At 52.2% G+C, this 17,223-nt stretch overlaps 1 protein-coding gene across 1 annotated transcript in view; it reads right to left on the reverse strand.

Moving 5' to 3' along the window:
- Window positions 1-17,223, reverse strand: part of RAPGEF1 (Rap guanine nucleotide exchange factor 1) — a 131,400-nt gene that overhangs the window by 46,675 nt on the left and 67,502 nt on the right. The window contains exons 4-5 of the mRNA XM_060608311.3: window positions 13,252-13,430; window positions 9,411-9,567 (exon numbers count right to left, since the gene is read on the reverse strand). Of these exons, the coding sequence (XP_060464294.1) occupies window positions 9,411-9,567; window positions 13,252-13,430 (336 nt within the window). The remainder of the gene's footprint in view (window positions 1-9,410; window positions 9,568-13,251; window positions 13,431-17,223) is intronic.

Raw genomic sequence — 17,223 nt, forward strand, 5'->3', positions numbered from 1 at the left:
AGTCAGATCTCTGAGTCAAGTACTAGACAGAGAAAGGAGAATGTTCCTATGTTCCTGTTCTGACAATTTACAAGTTAAATAAAATCTCATGGGCGCTTGGACACTAGTTACCTAGCTGGTGATTACGGCCAGGACGCGACTGAAAGTAAGGAGACAGATGACGGGTTGAGGAGAGAAAGCAGGGAGTGGGAGGGGGAGCAAGTCACCGGGCCGCGCAGAAGAGCATCGCTGTGTCAGAGGGGGTCAGAGGGCCAGACCAAAGCATCCTGGAAGGCCCATGTTCACATTACTCTTTTCCACAAGCAGGGCGAAGAACAGAGAGAAGTATGTGTACTCGCATCGGCTGACGTAGGAGAAAGTTCCACTAACTCTTCACTGATTCGCGAGCAATTATGATTAGCATGCCACCTTTCTGGAGGGGCAGCTGAGCAACGGTGCAGGAGTCACGGAACGATGGGCACATCGGCACAAGCGCGCACCCGAACTCCCACACGGCGACGTGGTGGCGGAAAGTCTCCCTTCCGCCGGTCTGCCAGCCTTGGCTCACGGAGGGTGCAAAAGGGGCAGGCGGCTTTTCCACCCCTACCACCCTTCCGGCCCCAGAAGGAGACAGAAGGGAACCTCCAGAAGGTGCGCGTATCTGGCTACTGCACCAAAAACCTAATCTCGTTCAAAGCTGGCCATTGGCAGTGCGGCAAGAGCCTGACTCCTACTAAAGGCAGAATTTCCGAGAGGGACGTCAGACTTTTCAGCCCTCTTGAGGCACAGGTGTGAAAAGACCAGACTGTGCGCACAGCCGGCAACCGTGAACCAGACAACGACCGATCCACTGAAAAGCAGTCTTCAAAAGCCAAAGGGTATTGGGAAAAGTATCTTTCTAAGTGCATAATACTTTATTTCTGTGCTCATTTTAGTCGTACTGAAAATGGTCACAGTGATGTTCCCATCTTGAGGGACCTTCAACAAGTCAAAGTATGGGCTGCGGTCCTCCCATCTCCTCCTTGGCACTAAGACAAAGCCCCCGTCCGGCAGAGAGCACACGGGCCGCACAAGGGCCCCTACGAGGCGCGGCCATGGGCAACACTCCTAAGAGCGGCTGCCATGCTGCCCCTACCAGTGGGCACCACACCGTGGCCAACCCTCCCGCTCACACGCCGTGCCTGAGAAGCACACCAGTCTACGGGCAGTGGCCACCAATCCTGCTCCCCCCTCACCCCGGCCCCTCGCTGTCCATCCTCGGTCACCTTCTGGCCCTGTGAGTCTTCTGGGTTCAGGCCATGACAGGGCCCCTCTGGTGCTCAGCGGTCCTAAGACAAGTCCTTCGCCAAGGACACCACACGGAGGCCACCAGTTGGGAGTTTCCTGGACCGAAGCAGCAGAATGAAATCACAGGGGTGTCTAGCCTTTTCATGGTGAAAAGAAGGGACCTTCCCACCTGAAGTCTGAGGGGTGAGGCAGCCACAGAGCAGAGGAAGCGGCCTCCTTCTCCTGTGCAGCAAGCACTGGGGAACAAGTGGGCTGGGCAGCGAGGGACTCCCGGAGTCAGCTCTCCGAGGGCCACTCCAGCTGCAAGACACTGGCTGTCATTCCTCAAACGGACTAAAGACAAGGCAGCCAGAGGAGACCTCAGATGCAGTGTGGGAGGAAAAAAATTAAGACACGCGTTTGATGAGGTGAAGTGAAAACCCCGGTGGCGCTGAATGCGAATTGGAAGTACCAGCGGAAACTCCAGATGTGCTTTGTCTTCCAGAAACTAACCGCGCGACCCACCAGCAGCGATGAGAACATCAGCCCTCAGTGTGGTCTCTAAATGGGACTTCCCAGCAAAGGGAAGCAGGGCTCCCTAAAGGAACGGCTGATTCCAGTTCTGTGGTAAGCAATGTACAAGGTACCTTATAACTCAATAATAAAACGAAAGCCCAATTTAAAAATGGGCAAAGCGGGCGCCTGGGTGGCTCAGTCGGTTAAGCATCTGACTTTGGCTCAGGTCATGAACTTGCTCTTGTGAGTTCGAGCCGCGCGTCGGGCTCTGTGCTGATGTCTCAGAGCCTGGAGCCTGCTTCGGAGTCTGTGTCTCCCTCTCTCTCTCTGTCCCTCCCCCACTCATGCGCTCTCTCTCTCTCTCTCTCTCTCTCTCAAAAATAAAGATTAAAGACTTTTTTTAAACGGGCAAAGGACCTGAACAGACATTTCTCCAAAGAGATACACAGACGGCCAATAAGCACACGAAAAGGGACTCCATATCATTAGCCCTCAGGGAAATGAACATCTGCCAAAAAGCACAGGTGGGAATGGAGGCCGTGGAGAAGCCGGAGAGGCTGAGGCCCGCATCCACCGCAGATGGGGTGGAAAATGGCGCAGCCGCTTCCAGCCCGGAGTTACCGCGTGGCCCAGCCGCTGTGCTCCTGGGCGTACCACCAAGAGAAATGAAAATACACACCCGCATAACAACGTGTACAGGAGTGTTCACGGCAGCCTCACTCAGGGGTGCCGAAAGGTGGAAACTCAGACGTCCGGATGGCCACGAGAAAACAATGCGACGTGGTGCACCCACAGAGTGGAATATCATTTGGCAAGAAAAAAAAAAGGAGGTACCGATACATGCTGTGGCATGCGTGAACTCTGAAACCATTGTACTAAGTGACGGGAGCTGGTCTCAAGGGGCCACAGAGTATACGATTCCTTTCATACGAAATGTCTAGAATAGGCAAATCTATAGAGGTCAGGCTGCCTAAGGCTGGGCGGTGGGGGATGGCGAGAAATGAGGGGGGAGGGGAGAGCATAAAGGGTAGGCAGTTACTTTCTGAAGGTGACAAAATGTCCTAAAACGGATCGTGGTGATGGCTGCACAAGTGTGTGAATATAGTAAAAAGAAAAATCACCATGTATATTTTAAGTGGGTGAATTATATGGTGTGGGAATTACAGCTCAATGAAGCTGTGTATCACCACCCCCAAACAAAACAACTACCAGATGATAAGAGCCTGGAACAGACTTTCATACCAAGACAACTACGAAGAAGACTATCAAAGACTTCTAGGGTCATATCACAGGGAACTCAGGAAACAGCCTAAAAAAGTTTTCAGTGGCCAAAGATGGGGCCTGGGGACCAGGAAGAGGGACAAGCAAAGTGGGTGGGAGCACGGCCAGCACGTGTAAATTCATGAGTTCAAAATGAGATTTTAAACAGCTCAACTCACTGGTCACGTTAAAGGGTGCTAGGAGACAGGCACTGTTTTGAAAACTGGTAAAGAAAGGAAGGAATTAAGCATGGATCCTGCCTCTTCTCTGAGAATGATCACTCAGGAAAACCGTAAGTTTACAAGGGAGGTCTGTGATTTAAGTGTTTCCCAGCAAATGAGAGAACGGCACGAAGAATTAGAAACTCATCATTCTGCAACTCTAAATCAGTGAACAGATCTAGGCAAAAATCATGGATGGCTACTAACATCAGAAAGGGAGGGGCGCCTGGGTGGCTCAGTAGGTTAAGCGTGTCACTTCGGCTCAGGTCACGATCTCACGGTTCGTGAGTTCGAGCCCTGCATCGGGCTCTCTGCTGGGCCTGCTTCAGATCATCTCTCTCCTCTCTCTCTGCTCCTCCCCTGCTCACGCTCATCCTCTCTCTCATAAGTAAATAAATAAAACAGTTTTGTTTGTTTGTTTGTTTTTTTAAAGAAAAGGAAACGTGCCTCTTGATGGAGGTGAGGGCAGCACTGAGGGAGCATTCGAAATACAAAAACCTGAAACTGATTCAGCCTCTAGTTTCACAGGGAATTCAGGGGAGAGGAACATGCCAGACAACACTGTTTGGATGTCATCAGCACAAAATCCAGAACGTGGGAGACCTGTAACAGCAGTAACCCTTCATAACAACACAAGTAAGCTGCAAGGACAAACAGAGAAAAGCGATCTTTAGACGCATGTTAATGCACTAAGAAGCATACGGGCTTTATCTGGACCCTGAACTGAAAAGCAAACTGTTTAAAACCAGAAAACTACGCCCTGCATACGGGTGGGGTCCAGCCCAGGGCTTGCTTTCTGTAAGGCCCTCAAGGTGAGAATTCTTTAAAAAGAAAAAAAAAAATTACATAAACCAATGACAAAGAACATGCAACAGAGACCCACAGGCAGCAGAGAAGGTATGTAGCCTGAGAGGCTTCGAGTATTTATTCCCTGGCCCTTTGCAGAAAAAGCTTGCCGTGGCCTCAAGCTCTGCACGGGCATTTCCAGGAGGAAGGACGGGATCTGCGATTTGCTTCCAGCGATCCCGGGGAGCAGGCAGAGGAACAAGACTGGCCAGGAGCGAACAACTGCGGAGCTACGTAAGGGGGCTTCATTACCCCGTTTTTTTCTTGGCAAATGTTTGAACGTTTTCATCAAAAAATTAAAACATAGGCTGAACGAGGAATAAAAGAGATGGCTTGAGATGTCAGTGTGGCAGGGACAGCAAGTTGCCCCACGACTTGTTCTTCCTCTTTAGCAGAATGTCAGCTGAGCATGTGACCAAGCTGTGATCGATGAAGTGTGAGTGAGTTCTGTGAGGCCTTTGAGGAAGCATCCTCAAACGGAGAGGGCGCACCTTCCTACTCTCTCTTCCTCCTTGCTGGCTGGAATGCAGTCACGATGGATGGAGCAGGAGCACTCGTTCGGGACCGTGAGGTGGAATCCACGTGCTAACTAAGGATGGCAGGAAAGCAAGATGGGAGACGACCACGTGCCTGGCCATTTTGTGAAAGTGTCATTAGCCTCAGACTGCCCGTCTGTGGGCTTCTTGGCCATGAAGGAGAGATAAGTTTAAAAGCCAGTATTACTGTGGATTTTCTTGCAGTCGAACATAATCCTGACTGATGTAGTCAGAAAAACACTTCCTACAAAATATTCCCGTTGTAAGTGAAAACTGATACAGGCAAAGCTCACTAAAAGTGGACCTGGGAGGTCACGAAGGGAGCCACACCAATGACATCAGTTACAGGAGGAATCGTCGCTTACAGAGCCCAGCAGAGGCACCCTCACCAGGAGAGCACTGTGATCGCAGGCCCAGCGGGAAGGGCGGGCCCGGCGTCTCCGACGAGAGACCCTCCACCCCAGCGACTCGGCCAGTGAGAAACCGCCCTCACCCTGAACTCCTTCCTGCCCATCTCCGGGTCAGGACGGCCCCTCCCAGCGTCCTCCTCCTAAAATAATCCTCTCTCTTTGTTGGACTTGCCCGTGGTTTTGCCCCGGCTCGCAGGTCCCGCATTGCAATTGTCTGCTATTCCCGAATAAACCCATTTTGCTGGTAGAGTAATGGGCTGTTCTATTCTGTCGGTTAAGGGGTACGCAGGGGGTCCGGGACAGCACACGAGCGCAAGTGCGGGTGGTGACGACAGAACTGCAGGTGCTCTCCTCCAAGGCTGTCGGCGTAAGGTTGAAAAACAGAAGTGTGTGTGTGAAGGGCCGGGGGGAGCTGGAGGCCAGGGAAAGAGGCTCTGGGTCTGAGAACTGACATCCGGGAGGGCGTGCCAAGAGGGCAAGCGGAGCCCAGGGAGCTGGGTAAGAGACGGTGCACCTGAGACAAGAAGAAAGGCTGATGTTTAGACGGAAGGGCACGAAGAGCTGGCACACTGGCTTCCGAAGGACAAGCCGGGTCACCTGCTGGAGCCAGAGAGGCTGGGCCGCAGAGAGCCAGGTGCTGGGGAAAGCGAGGGCCTTTCGATTCCTTCCTCAGACGGTCACCATCCTCTCTGGGCCTCAGGCCCCACCAGCAGAGCACCTGCCCGGGGCCAGATCAGGTGATAGCGACAGGTCTGTCTTTCGACCGGAGATGCACGGAAGCGAACCGCAAGCACCGTCAAAGACGGGCGGGCGCAAGCCATCCCGGACGCTAACATTTCCATGGTGATTGGTGCCTACCCGCCATTTACTGGGCACCTAGCACTTACTGGCCAGGTACTTCATATACGTTCTCTTTCTTGACCTTTCTCCAGTTCTTCAGGGTAAACATTCAAAAATCTACTCGAAACTCACACAAGTCACTTGCCCAAGGTTACAGAGCTAGCAAGTGACATTTACTCAGGGCTTTAAATAATAAAAGGTGCTACCCCCATTCAGGGACAGAAGCACAGCAACCCTGTTTGAAAATACCTCTTCGACCGTTCAAAAAAAGAATTCCAGTTAACAACTGAATGAGTTACTTGGAAGATGGTGAGTCACTTTAAAGGCACGCGCCAACCTCTCTCCTACGAGCGGGATGACGACATCCTCACATCTCTGCGCGGCCCCGTCCCTGCCGGCGAACTGACGCTCACTCACCCCACCACGACCCAGGCTTATACGGTGTCTTCAGCCCGATGGGGACAGGAGAGGGGCTGGAGGCCGGCTGGCGGCGAGGGGGGACGCACAGGCAGTCCCTGGGCTAAGCTGGGTCTCCCTCACGTGGGGGGAGGCCGAGGGTGACGGGAGGCGCGCGGGGTCTGGGGTCCGGCAGCCCCGGGTGGGAGTCACGACCTCACCGCTGACCACTGGGCTGCCTCGGCCTGTTCCCACACCTGCGAAGGGGCAATCACACCCACGGCAAGAGTCGTTATGAGCATCGGGAGGGACTAAACGTCAGCTGTTGCTACTGTGACATCTCAACAACAAACGCCAACAGCACAGTGTTCGGACCGTCCCTGCTCCCTCGACCGATTCCAGCTGCAACACACTTCCAGAGGCAGGCCGACTCCTGCACACCCCTTTCTGCCTTTGGCCCGTCTCGTCCTCAGGGCAGAGTCTCTGACCACCCTGAAAGGGGAAGGTGAGCCAAACACCCGACCAAGTGAGGCCACGTGCCACTTTCTCTTATAACACTAGACCTCGTCATGATTACAGAATGACAAGCTCCGCTGTCCTTCTCCCTCCGCAGATCCTCAGCTAATGGTCAGGGACTGTGGCAGGGGTATCACTACATTCCCAATCGTATGGCACCGGCTGGCACTCGAGGAGGCTCTTGAGAAGGGAATCCTGAATAAATGAAACAAAACTGGACCCAGAGAGGTCATCACCTAGAGTCTTCGCTCTGGGTCAAGTATTTTTTATTTTTCTTATTTTGGGAGGGGGAGGGAGGGGGAAAATATGGGAGGGGGAGGTGAAGGGGGAGGGGGAGGAGAGAAAGAAAGAGAGAGCGAGGGACGGAGGGAGGGAATCTCAAGCAGGCACCATGCTCACTGCAGAGCTCGATCCCACAGCTCTTGGATCATAACCCGAGTCAAAATCAAGAGCTGGAAGTTCTAACGACTGAGCCACCCAGGCGCCCCTGGGTCAAGTATTTTAAAAACAATTGTGGAAGGGCACCTGAGTGGCTCAGTCGGTTGAGCATCTGACTCTCGGTTTCGGCTCAGGCCACGATCTCACGGCTCATGAGTTTGAGCCCCACATGGGGCTCCGCGCTGACAGTGCAGGGCCTGCTTCGGATTCTCTGTCTCCCTCTCTCTCTGCTTCTCCCCCACTTGCACTCTCTCTCTCGAAATAAACAACTTAAAAAAAATCGTGGAAATGTTCTTTGTGTCCAGACACGGACAGGTTCATAATCTGGAGGTTCCTCTCTCCCTCTCTCATTGGTCAGTTTGAAAAATCAGAGAAATTTTTCTTTTCGACACGCCTTTCAGTGGATACTGGGGTGCTTTAACGATCCCATAAACGAGAAGTTACTCGGGAACGTGACAAAGCTTCACACACAGAAACTCCATCTCGTCTATTTTGGGCACTCTAACTTGTTTCACACGTCTCGTTATAATTCAGTAGAAGGAAACCTGAACAATGTCACCTGCAAAACAACAGCATTTCCAGAAGCCTGGGCAGGAAGAGCAAGGGGTGCGTGAGCCAGAATTCCACACGCTCTGCTGGTGACGTGCGACCCAGGTCACGTCTCATTCTGCACTGCCGACCTCCAAGAGCTCCAGGGGAAAGCGACGGGGAAAATTCGTATGGCTACACTCCAGAATCTGGAAAGTGGCACCAGGCCTTACAGGACGGGCCACTCTGGGCCTTTACCCTTAAGTCTCCCTGGCCCACACAGACATGGCAGGACCTAATATGCTCTGGGGAATGCACGGAGCCTGGGCCGGCAGAGGAGACGTGGTGGCATCCAGCCGAGCCTCTCTCTACATGAGCTTCCTGACGTCCCACCGACACAGCGGCCCTACTTATGTGGCCCCAGTCGACACGATTCATTCTAGAGCAAGTCGTAATGCTAAGCGAGGCTTTCTTAGCCTTCCCTCTCTGACTTTTACCATCTGGGCATCCTTACTCGACTCTCCGGAACTTCCGCGGGACGTCAATCCAAGGAGACAGCTTTTAGGAATCTGCTGGGACGGCTGAGTGGTGAAGGAGGTTTTCTTGGACCTAGGTTAAGCACCTCAGCTACGACTTTGAACTGAAGGGCGTGGAAAGGAGGAGGACACAGCTGTTTCTTCCTTCCCCTAAGCCAAGAGACTGGCCTCCAAAGCACACACCTAGCACCACAAAATTAATAGGGAATAGCAGCTAAAGTCTGAGTGCTTAGTATGTACTAGGTGTTGTTCTAAGAGCTTTCCATGTATTAATTTAACACTTCCCACAACCCTAGGGTATATGGCACTATCATCATACCCATTTCACAGATGAGCTAATTGAGGTGTAGAACCCTAGACCGAATAGATTGCTTAAGCTCACAGACTAGTAAGTGGTGAACTTGGATTCAAACCTAGCCGGGCAGGCCCCAGGCTAGCCCTCTTTCCACTGCTAACATGGCCTCGCGGACCTGCAGGTCTCCACTTTCCCACTGCCCACGGCACGAATCCCGACCCGAAGGCCCTCGGCTGCCTCGTACTTACATCCTGTCTTGCTCCTCACCCATAGGACCTACTGTGTCAATTAGAGTTTATCCCGGACCCTCTGTGGCCTCTGCTTCCCACCACAACTAGGTTTCGTAATTTCCCATCACGCTGTTCCCGACCTCTCTGGCCGGTAAATTCCAGAACGTCAGACCCAGTTTCATTCCTTACTCATCTCAATCCGACTTTTCTACCAAGAATCACAGAAGTTCTCAGAATGTGAAACGGTGGCGGTCGACTTGCTGAGAGCTTTGCGACCGGTCAGCGCAGAGACAACTTCCTCTGCGTTCTGTCTAGCAGGCAGGCACACACAGAGCTGTACCACAGAGCCTCACTGAGGGCTGACTACGTGCTCGAGCAAGGCTGACTGCTTCTGGCAGCTTTTCCAGCATCGAGACGATCAGGCCAAAGGCTTTAGTGCTCTGAGAGCCACCTGTCCCGGAGAGAATTAAACGGCCGTCGGACCGAGCAGCAACACCAGAGACGCTCGGAGACGTTCGTCCCAACGCGTGAAGCTTGGGAACAAGTTGTTGTGTGACAGACGCCCAGCAGGGAGGCCGCTGGCAGCCCGTGTCCTACCTTCACTCCGTCCAGCACGGCCTTGATGACCCCTTTCACCGTCGTGACCACCTCTTTATCTTCTGAGTTCACCCCTTCCAGCATCACTTGGTCAGACCAGCGGATGAGGTTGGCGAGGCTTTGGTACACCCGGCTGTAGCAGGAGGAGAGGGCTGAGCTGGGGGCAAGAGAAGAGTTTCTTAAAGAAGGTGAACCCTCTGAAGCACGGCCGTCACTTGAAGCTACTGTTTGATACAGAACCGGTTTCCCGGAGACAAGGGCTCGCTTCTAACCCTTTCTCTCCGGAAGACCCACACCTCCTTTTCGTGACAAACGCTCCCCTGAATCTATGCCCTTATAAATCCAACATACACCGTACGCAGCTTTATATTCTGCTCCGTTGTAAGACTGTTTCCATTTTCCAAACATGACAGATAAAAATCCCGCCACAGTTTATGTGCTTATTTCCAGAGCTGACATGCTTCTTCAAACTTCCCGCCACCCCCCCCACCCCCTTCCGCAGGACCCTGACCTCTCCCTCCCCTCCCCTCCCTCCCCTCCTCCTAGCTGCTAATCATGGGTCAAAAGCACTACACGCTTCTCGTTCTCAGACTAACACTCATGTTAGATGGGCCACAAGGAGCCAGCGGGTGCGTGGCATTTCAGCAGGCAGGATCCTCTACCGAAACAGCCTCTAAACGTGAGCTCGAATGGTCTGTAGCTCACCAGAATTCCTTCCAACGTGGGCTGAGCTCCACTCTCTGCACCATAACCATGGCAGGCCTGCCAGAGCCCCGCACTCATGAAGAGCATTTCCAGAAGGACAACGGATGAGGGGCGAGGAGGCCTCTGCTGGCGGAGGCGTCGACCGCTCACCGTGAACGGAAGGCCCGGCTACTTCCGGATGCCTCGCTGATTGGGGGAGGGGAGGCCCAGATGTCCACTCTATATATGTTCCACACATTTTTAAGTAACCGGAGGTACTTTTCTCTAGGAATTATGGAAAGGATTATCTTTCCATTTTAAATATTGTGTACCATAAGAGAGGAAGGGCAAAAATATGGAAAATTTGTGGAATGCCCCTTCTTCCCCTCAAAAAAAAAAAAAAAAAAAAAAAAAAAAAAAAAAAAAAAGGTTGGGGGAGAAAAAGAATGAAGGAGATATTGAGCAGCCCAAGATAGAATTTGAAGGAAAAGATACAATACTGTAAGACATGATTAAGACAGCTTCTGAAAACAAAGCTGCTTATAACAAAACCCTGAAATAAACAAAGCTCTAGCAAGAAACTCTTCAGAATCAGGTGACGGGCAAACACTTTCCAGGAGATCTACAATTTCCATTTAGCCACTCGTTCCGCTCTGTGCGTGTTCCAGCAGGAGAAGAGAGCAGTCAGAAGCAATGAAAGCAAACTCCAGTCCCCTTAGAAACCAGAACAATTTACCAAAGGGGCCCCGGGAGAGCCAGGGTTGGGCTGCCTCAGAGAAGAGTATGAGTGAAAGTGCTGGGTGCTGGAAAGAGGGCTGCTGAAGGGGACAAGAACTGGTCTCCCCTAGGGGCTGGGCCATCGGTGGTGCCATCCTGCAGGAGGTGGGGGGATGGCCCCTCTAGCAACTCCAAGCCTCCTCCGCCTCCTCCCGACAGGGCCAGGTGAGGCCTCTTTCAACCAAGACGGCCACCTTCTGCCAAAGTGCCCGTGGGGGATTCTGCCAAAGCGTCAATCACACTGTTAAACTACTGGCCAGAACTAGATGAAAAGGAGGCAGGCAGACACGTTTACATAATGCTTGATTTCTACCTGCATTGAACGGTAACATCCTGAAAGCACCTGAAGAATTCGGCAGTCGTGGCCACGCTTCACAGCCTTAGCGTGGAATACTCCTGGGTGTCAGGGGCTGAGACATTAAGAAAGGAAGGAGGGTCCCGTAACCAGGAGAATGTCCAGCGGCCACACGTCTCCGTGCACCACAGACGCCCCAGCGCGGGAGAAGGTTCCTCCACTCACTGTTCACGTTGAACAGCCCGCTGCTTGTTCAAAGACCGCTCCGCCACTGTCCCAGCACCCTAGGGGACGGAGACGAAGGGCCCACCAGCTGGGACCCAACCCACAGAGATGCTCTGAGCAGAAGGCGGGAAACACCTTCGTGGCTCACAAACTGCACCGGGAGGAATGATGACAGAAGGAACCTAAGAGAAACCTTTGAAGAGGAGGTATCAGGGTGGTCGAGAAAAAGATCATCCGTTGGCTTTGCGAGAATCTCAGGAAGAAACATCCCTTAAGTGGCATCAGCCAAAGGACTGCCAGAGAAAAGAAAATCATCGTTCCTTATGGCCACACCCGGGCATTTCTCTTTCCCTCTAGGAAACTGCTAGAGACGTGAAATAATTTTTGCCAACTACAAAATAGTTATAAGATCTCCCCATAGACAAAAAATGCCCCCAAACCACTGTCCTACCGCTTGATCTCAGTGTTTGCACCCATTCCCACCCTTCCTTCAGGTCCCGCTCGAGCATCTTCTCCTGCGGGAAGTTTAATTGGGCCACGGAGTCTCCTCTAACTCTCCCTCCTTCAAATCCCAACAGAGCTCCGCTCGGTACCACTAGGTTCGAACTCCACCGCGGTAGGGACACTCACACGAAAAGGGGTGGAGGAGAACTCTGCATAAAAAGCCACCTACACATCTGACCCTAGCGCACTGTTGGGCACATCCCCTCAAAGGAGAACGGCACCAGGCCCTTCTACGAGCTGGGCACGGGGTTAACTACGGGAAGGACACGGTACTCGGTCTCAAGCCCAGCACACAAAGCACTCTGTGCGAGGCGGCCACTCAGCAGGGCATGAAGGGACTCATTTCCCCAGGCTCCTCCTCGGTGACAGGAGCACGGCCTGGAAAGCAAAGACAGTAGCAGGGCAAAGTCATCCCGACAGTTTTTTCCTCCGCCACCAACTGGCCAAAAGACCACAGTCTACAGAGGTCAGCTGAAACTCCAGGGTGGAAGGTCCAGGCCAGAGAGCTTCTTGGAAATAAAGACACTTGTTTGCATGATCTCCCAGAAGAAGAAAACTATGCACTTCATTGCCAAGTTCTGAAAGCAGTTCACAAAAGCTCAATCTCATGGGGCTGGACGAACACCAAACCATCTCAAGGAACAGAAAACACAGCTGCGTTTATCCTGAGCAGGTACCAGAAAAGAAACACAGAGCCAGCGGGCACCTCTGCTAGGCCTCAGCTAAGACCACACTGGGTACCCCTTTTCCTTCTCTACCTAACAGTGAAGACCAGAGCAAGCTGCTCCCAGACTCTGATGGGAAAACGCACTCTAGCGGTAAGTGTTCCTCAACCAAAGCTCGCTGGGACGCAGGCTGACTCCTCCCGACATCCCTGGCTTCCAGGGAATCCGGGTGCTGTCTGGGAGATCCTGGTCTGATACAGTTAAAGGTTTCATTAATCCATGCTCGAATGGGATTCTCGATCTCTTTTGGCCTAATCAGCTAGGCAGTTGAGGTCTCTACCAGGCTGGATATTAATAGGATTTAATGTCGCAACACACCACGGCTAATGGAAGGGTACTAGAAATGTGTCCAAATCAATGTGATTATTGCCAAGAAACCACCACAGACTTACCCTGTGGCTACATCCCGAGCAAGGCTAGAGATCTCCCTCAGGGTCGAGGCCTCATGAGTAACAATGACCTCGACCTTGGGAGAGCATCAAGTCATAGCTGTGAAGGGTGGGGAGAAGGCTCTTTTCCCTCCCCGCACTCTTCACTCTTCCCAGGAGCCCTAAGTTTGAAGTGCCCCCAAACCAAGACTCCTGTAGGCCTTCCTTGCTCTGACACAGTCAAGGATTTCAGGGCAACTCACCTGTGCTGAATTCGAGGGTCGCTCTGCACCAGGGGTAAGATGGCCTCCAGCACCTTACTGGCTGACCCTGGAAGCATCTCCAGTACCTTCTTATCAATAGCCATTTTGTCCACAATGGTCTTGAAGTAGCGCAAGGCACTAACGACCTCCTTCTCTTTCTCTTCCAGCCAGCTCAGGTTCTGAAAGGAAATGTTAAGCATAAGGAGGGAGGAGAGAGATTAAAGGGAGTGGTTTCGAAAAAAATAAAGTACGATTTCCTATCGACTAGCTGGAGACTGATGCAAGCAGAAGAGACTTCTTGCTGCAGAAACCAAGCCAAATTACTTTCTAAGGATTGCTGTCAGGATACAGAGGCTAGGCTAGGAAGCAGAAGGGAGCTCGGACCAAGAAAGTTCATTCAGAGATTTCTGAATTCCCTTCCTGGTAGAGACTGATGTGGCTGAGGTCTTGGAAACTGCTTCGAGGATCCTTCTCTACCACACTGAGATAGCACCACTCATTAAGCATAGTGAGGACTAATTTGCTGATGGCTGTAGGAAGCTTAGCGAACCCGCAGTTAAATCTCACGGTGCCTATCCATCCAGTAAGCCAAATCAAGAGACCCCAGGCCTTTCAAAGATCTGAGGGACAGTAGAAGATGGTCAGAGGCATTCATGTTCAAAGCCCACTCTCCCAGGACCCCTCACTAGATTCCCACACTGAATCCGAAGATGCAGTTCCCTCTCAATGAAATGGCTTGGCTCACCCAAAGGGTCTAGAAACCCCAGGGTTAGAAGGGGTGGATGCTCTGGGGTGAAAAGGGGAAGGTGCTAGGGCAGGTAGCAACGATTCAATCATCACTCGTGTAGCAAATGCTAACAGCATCCATAGTTCCTCTGCTCCCGAAGAAAGCACAGCTAGGAGGAAAATAAACTCCAGAGCCCTGCACTTAGCAGCATTCAAACTCCCATGCCCAAATCTTTTCTCCTTGACTACAGGATGCCTCAAATCCAGTCAGTGGGCACACACACCCCTTGGTTCCTTTCCCCAACCTCCCTCTATATGGCCCTCAGGTCAGAGTCCCAGGTCCCAGCTGGCTGGCAGGGAAGGGAAATCAAAGATGATCTACAAGACAGATAAATGCAAAAATGGATACCCTATTCAAGTAGAACTGATTACACGTCCAACGCAAATCGCGATTGCTGTGTATGAGGAAAGCTGCCACCTGTGGGCTCTCTGAGGTCTAGCGAACATACAAATAAAAGCACCCAAGGGCAAGAAGAACACTTCTAGAAAAAAGCTGATTTAAACAATAATCTCTAAGGAGATACACCAATGACACATAAGAAGTGATTATGATTCTGAACACTAACTCTTCTCTTCTCAAATGATGGACAATGTCATTTTAAATAACATTCAATACTCGAGGCATTTATTCCATGGGAAGAGCAAAAGAAAATAGGTAAATGGGATCAAGAAGTAAACAGCTTCTTTAGTCAGACAACGTTCGAAGACCCGACTCAATTCTTCTCCATAGGAAACTTCCCCAAAGGGGGTCTGCAGACCACAAAGAGTGGATTCTCTAAGGCGGGGAGTGCCTGTCCCCCCTCCCCACTCCCCCCATCACTGGAGCCTCATTACCTCCACCTTTCATCTTCTCATGACCTCACATGTTTATTTACTGTTTTTGAGGCCAGGCACTTGTTTCCCGCCTCACAGACAAGAGCTCTCCGCCTTGCCATCGCCCGCCAGGGCCACAAGGAACGTGAGTATGAAGGAGTCACACTCAGACATCAGTGTGACTGAAACGCCGGTGGCCAGCGTGGCCAGAGGACCCTGACCACAGCACTGCTATCTCAGCACATCGGGACGTGTTTGGAACCAGGAATGATGCAAGATGGGGAGGAAGCAGGAAACCTTATAAGAAAATCTCATCGGGGGGCGCCTGGGTGGCTCAGTCGGTCAAGCATCTGACCTCGGATCAGGTCACGATCTCACAGTTCATGAGTTTGAGCCCCGCGTCGGGCTCTGTGCTGACGGCTCGGAGCCTGGAGCCTGCTTCGGATTCTGCGTCTCCCTCTCTCTGCCCTTCCCCTGCTCACGCTGTCTTTCTCTCTCAAAAACAAACACTAAAAAAAAAAATTAAAAAAGAAAGAAAGAAAGGAAATGTCACCAGGTTTGCTAGGGAGAAAGGGGCTGACCTGGAGATGGGAGGCACCCAGAAGGGGCAGGAAGGCACTTTGAAGCAAAAAGAATCTTCCCATCATTTGCAGAGAGATCCAATGAGCCACTGAATAGCCAAGCTGCCCTGGGCTCCTACTGAAGGAGCCAACAGCTTAGCAGAGTCTGGTTTCATCCATTAACTCTCCAACAAACTGCACTCCCAGAATTAATGGCCTCTGAGTGTTGTGCGTTCAAAGCGCCTCTGCTCCTGAACAGCTCCGACTTCTTGCAAAATGCAGCCAGCGGTCAGAAGAGTTTATAAGGAGACAAGTAGCCGGAGCACTCGCCAGAACCGGGAACCCAGAGCTCTGGCTCTGCTCTGTCGCCCAGCTGCACAAGCTCAGAGGCAGGTGCCCCCCCCCCGGGCACAGCCTCCCTGCTGTGGGGGGATGAGGCACCAGCCACTGTCCCTCCACAAACCGGGAAGCTACATGAAGGTAGAGGTGCCAGGGGAGGGACTAGGTTCGAAGCCACCACTGGGCTTGGGGGCCAGTGACTTCAGGCTCCTCATCTGAAAAATGGGGAGGATATTACCTGATATCCGCTCCCCCCCCCCCCCCCCCCCGCCGCCGATGTGGGGACGTGAATAAGAATGTGCATAGAGGTAGTGCATAAAACTTAAGGGAAAACCAGATTTTGATCAAGAAAACTTGGGCCAGAGCCCAAAGTCCGTACATTTGGAATAATAAGAGGTTTTGCACACAGTTATGGAGAGGAGTAAGTAGGACAGCACGTGAGATCACCTGGGACAGGGCCTAGGCAATGAGAGACCCTCCGTAAGCCGTACATGGACCTGAATCTGTGCTGCTATCTCCCGGGCGACAAGTTTCCCGTGCGTTTAGACAGGGAATGGCAGGCATAGAGACTGGGATTAAATGACAGCAAATGACACGCGTGTTTTCAGATCTCTTCGACGGTCTTCTAAGTTCACACATGTTGGCAGGCTCCCCACACCTCCAGTTGTGCCCGTGGGCCTCTACGAGACAACGGGTTTGTGCTCATATCGTCTCAGGCAGCTGACTTGGGGCAGAGTGGAGTGACTCAACCCTTCTTAAAGGGCGACAGCCAAAAACCAGAGGAGCAGTCTTCCTGGGTAAAGCTCATACTCACAGTTCCTGGCTACAGAATAGGGGGTTCTAAGCAGCAGCACTACTGATGTCTTGGGGTGGATAATTCTCCGTTGTGGGCAGGGCCGTCCCATGTAGGATGTGTACGAGCACCCCTGGCTGCTATCCACCAGCCCTAGTAACACCTGCTTCACCTTTCGAGTCGTGACAACTCAAAGTGTCTCCAGACGTTGCCAACGTCTGCTGGAATCTGCAGGAACCCGTACCAAGCGAAGGACACTTTAGCACCGAATTCCCCCCAGGGACCTCTCTCGGAGGAAAGAAGAAAGGGGGAAAAGTTCCAAGAACCGAGTGGCTGAACCAGTCTCTTCCCGGCGCCAACTGCTAGAACGCGGTTGTTGGAAGTCACTTCACCCTCGACTGCCTGCTCGAGTGCCACAGGGGCCACCGGCACCGTGCGTGGGCTCCGTTACCGGACTCGGCTCCCAGAGGGGGCCGTACGGAGCGACCCGGAAAATGACTCTGGCACACACTGATCTTCCACTCTATCACTATTCTTCTTCAATCTGGAATTTGACCAATCTGGCAAACACTGAATACTTTATTTCCTCTTTTTCTTCAGCCTCTTTTGCTACCAGATGAGGCGGGAAAAAGGGTTATTCAACAAACGACTTTTGGACTTAAAACCTTAATTGTCTCCACT

The sequence above is a fragment of the Panthera onca genome, chromosome D4 (genome assembly GCF_046562875.1).
Source record: "Panthera onca isolate mPanOnc1 chromosome D4, mPanOnc1 haplotype 2, whole genome shotgun sequence".
NCBI lineage: Eukaryota > Metazoa > Chordata > Mammalia > Carnivora > Felidae > Panthera > Panthera onca.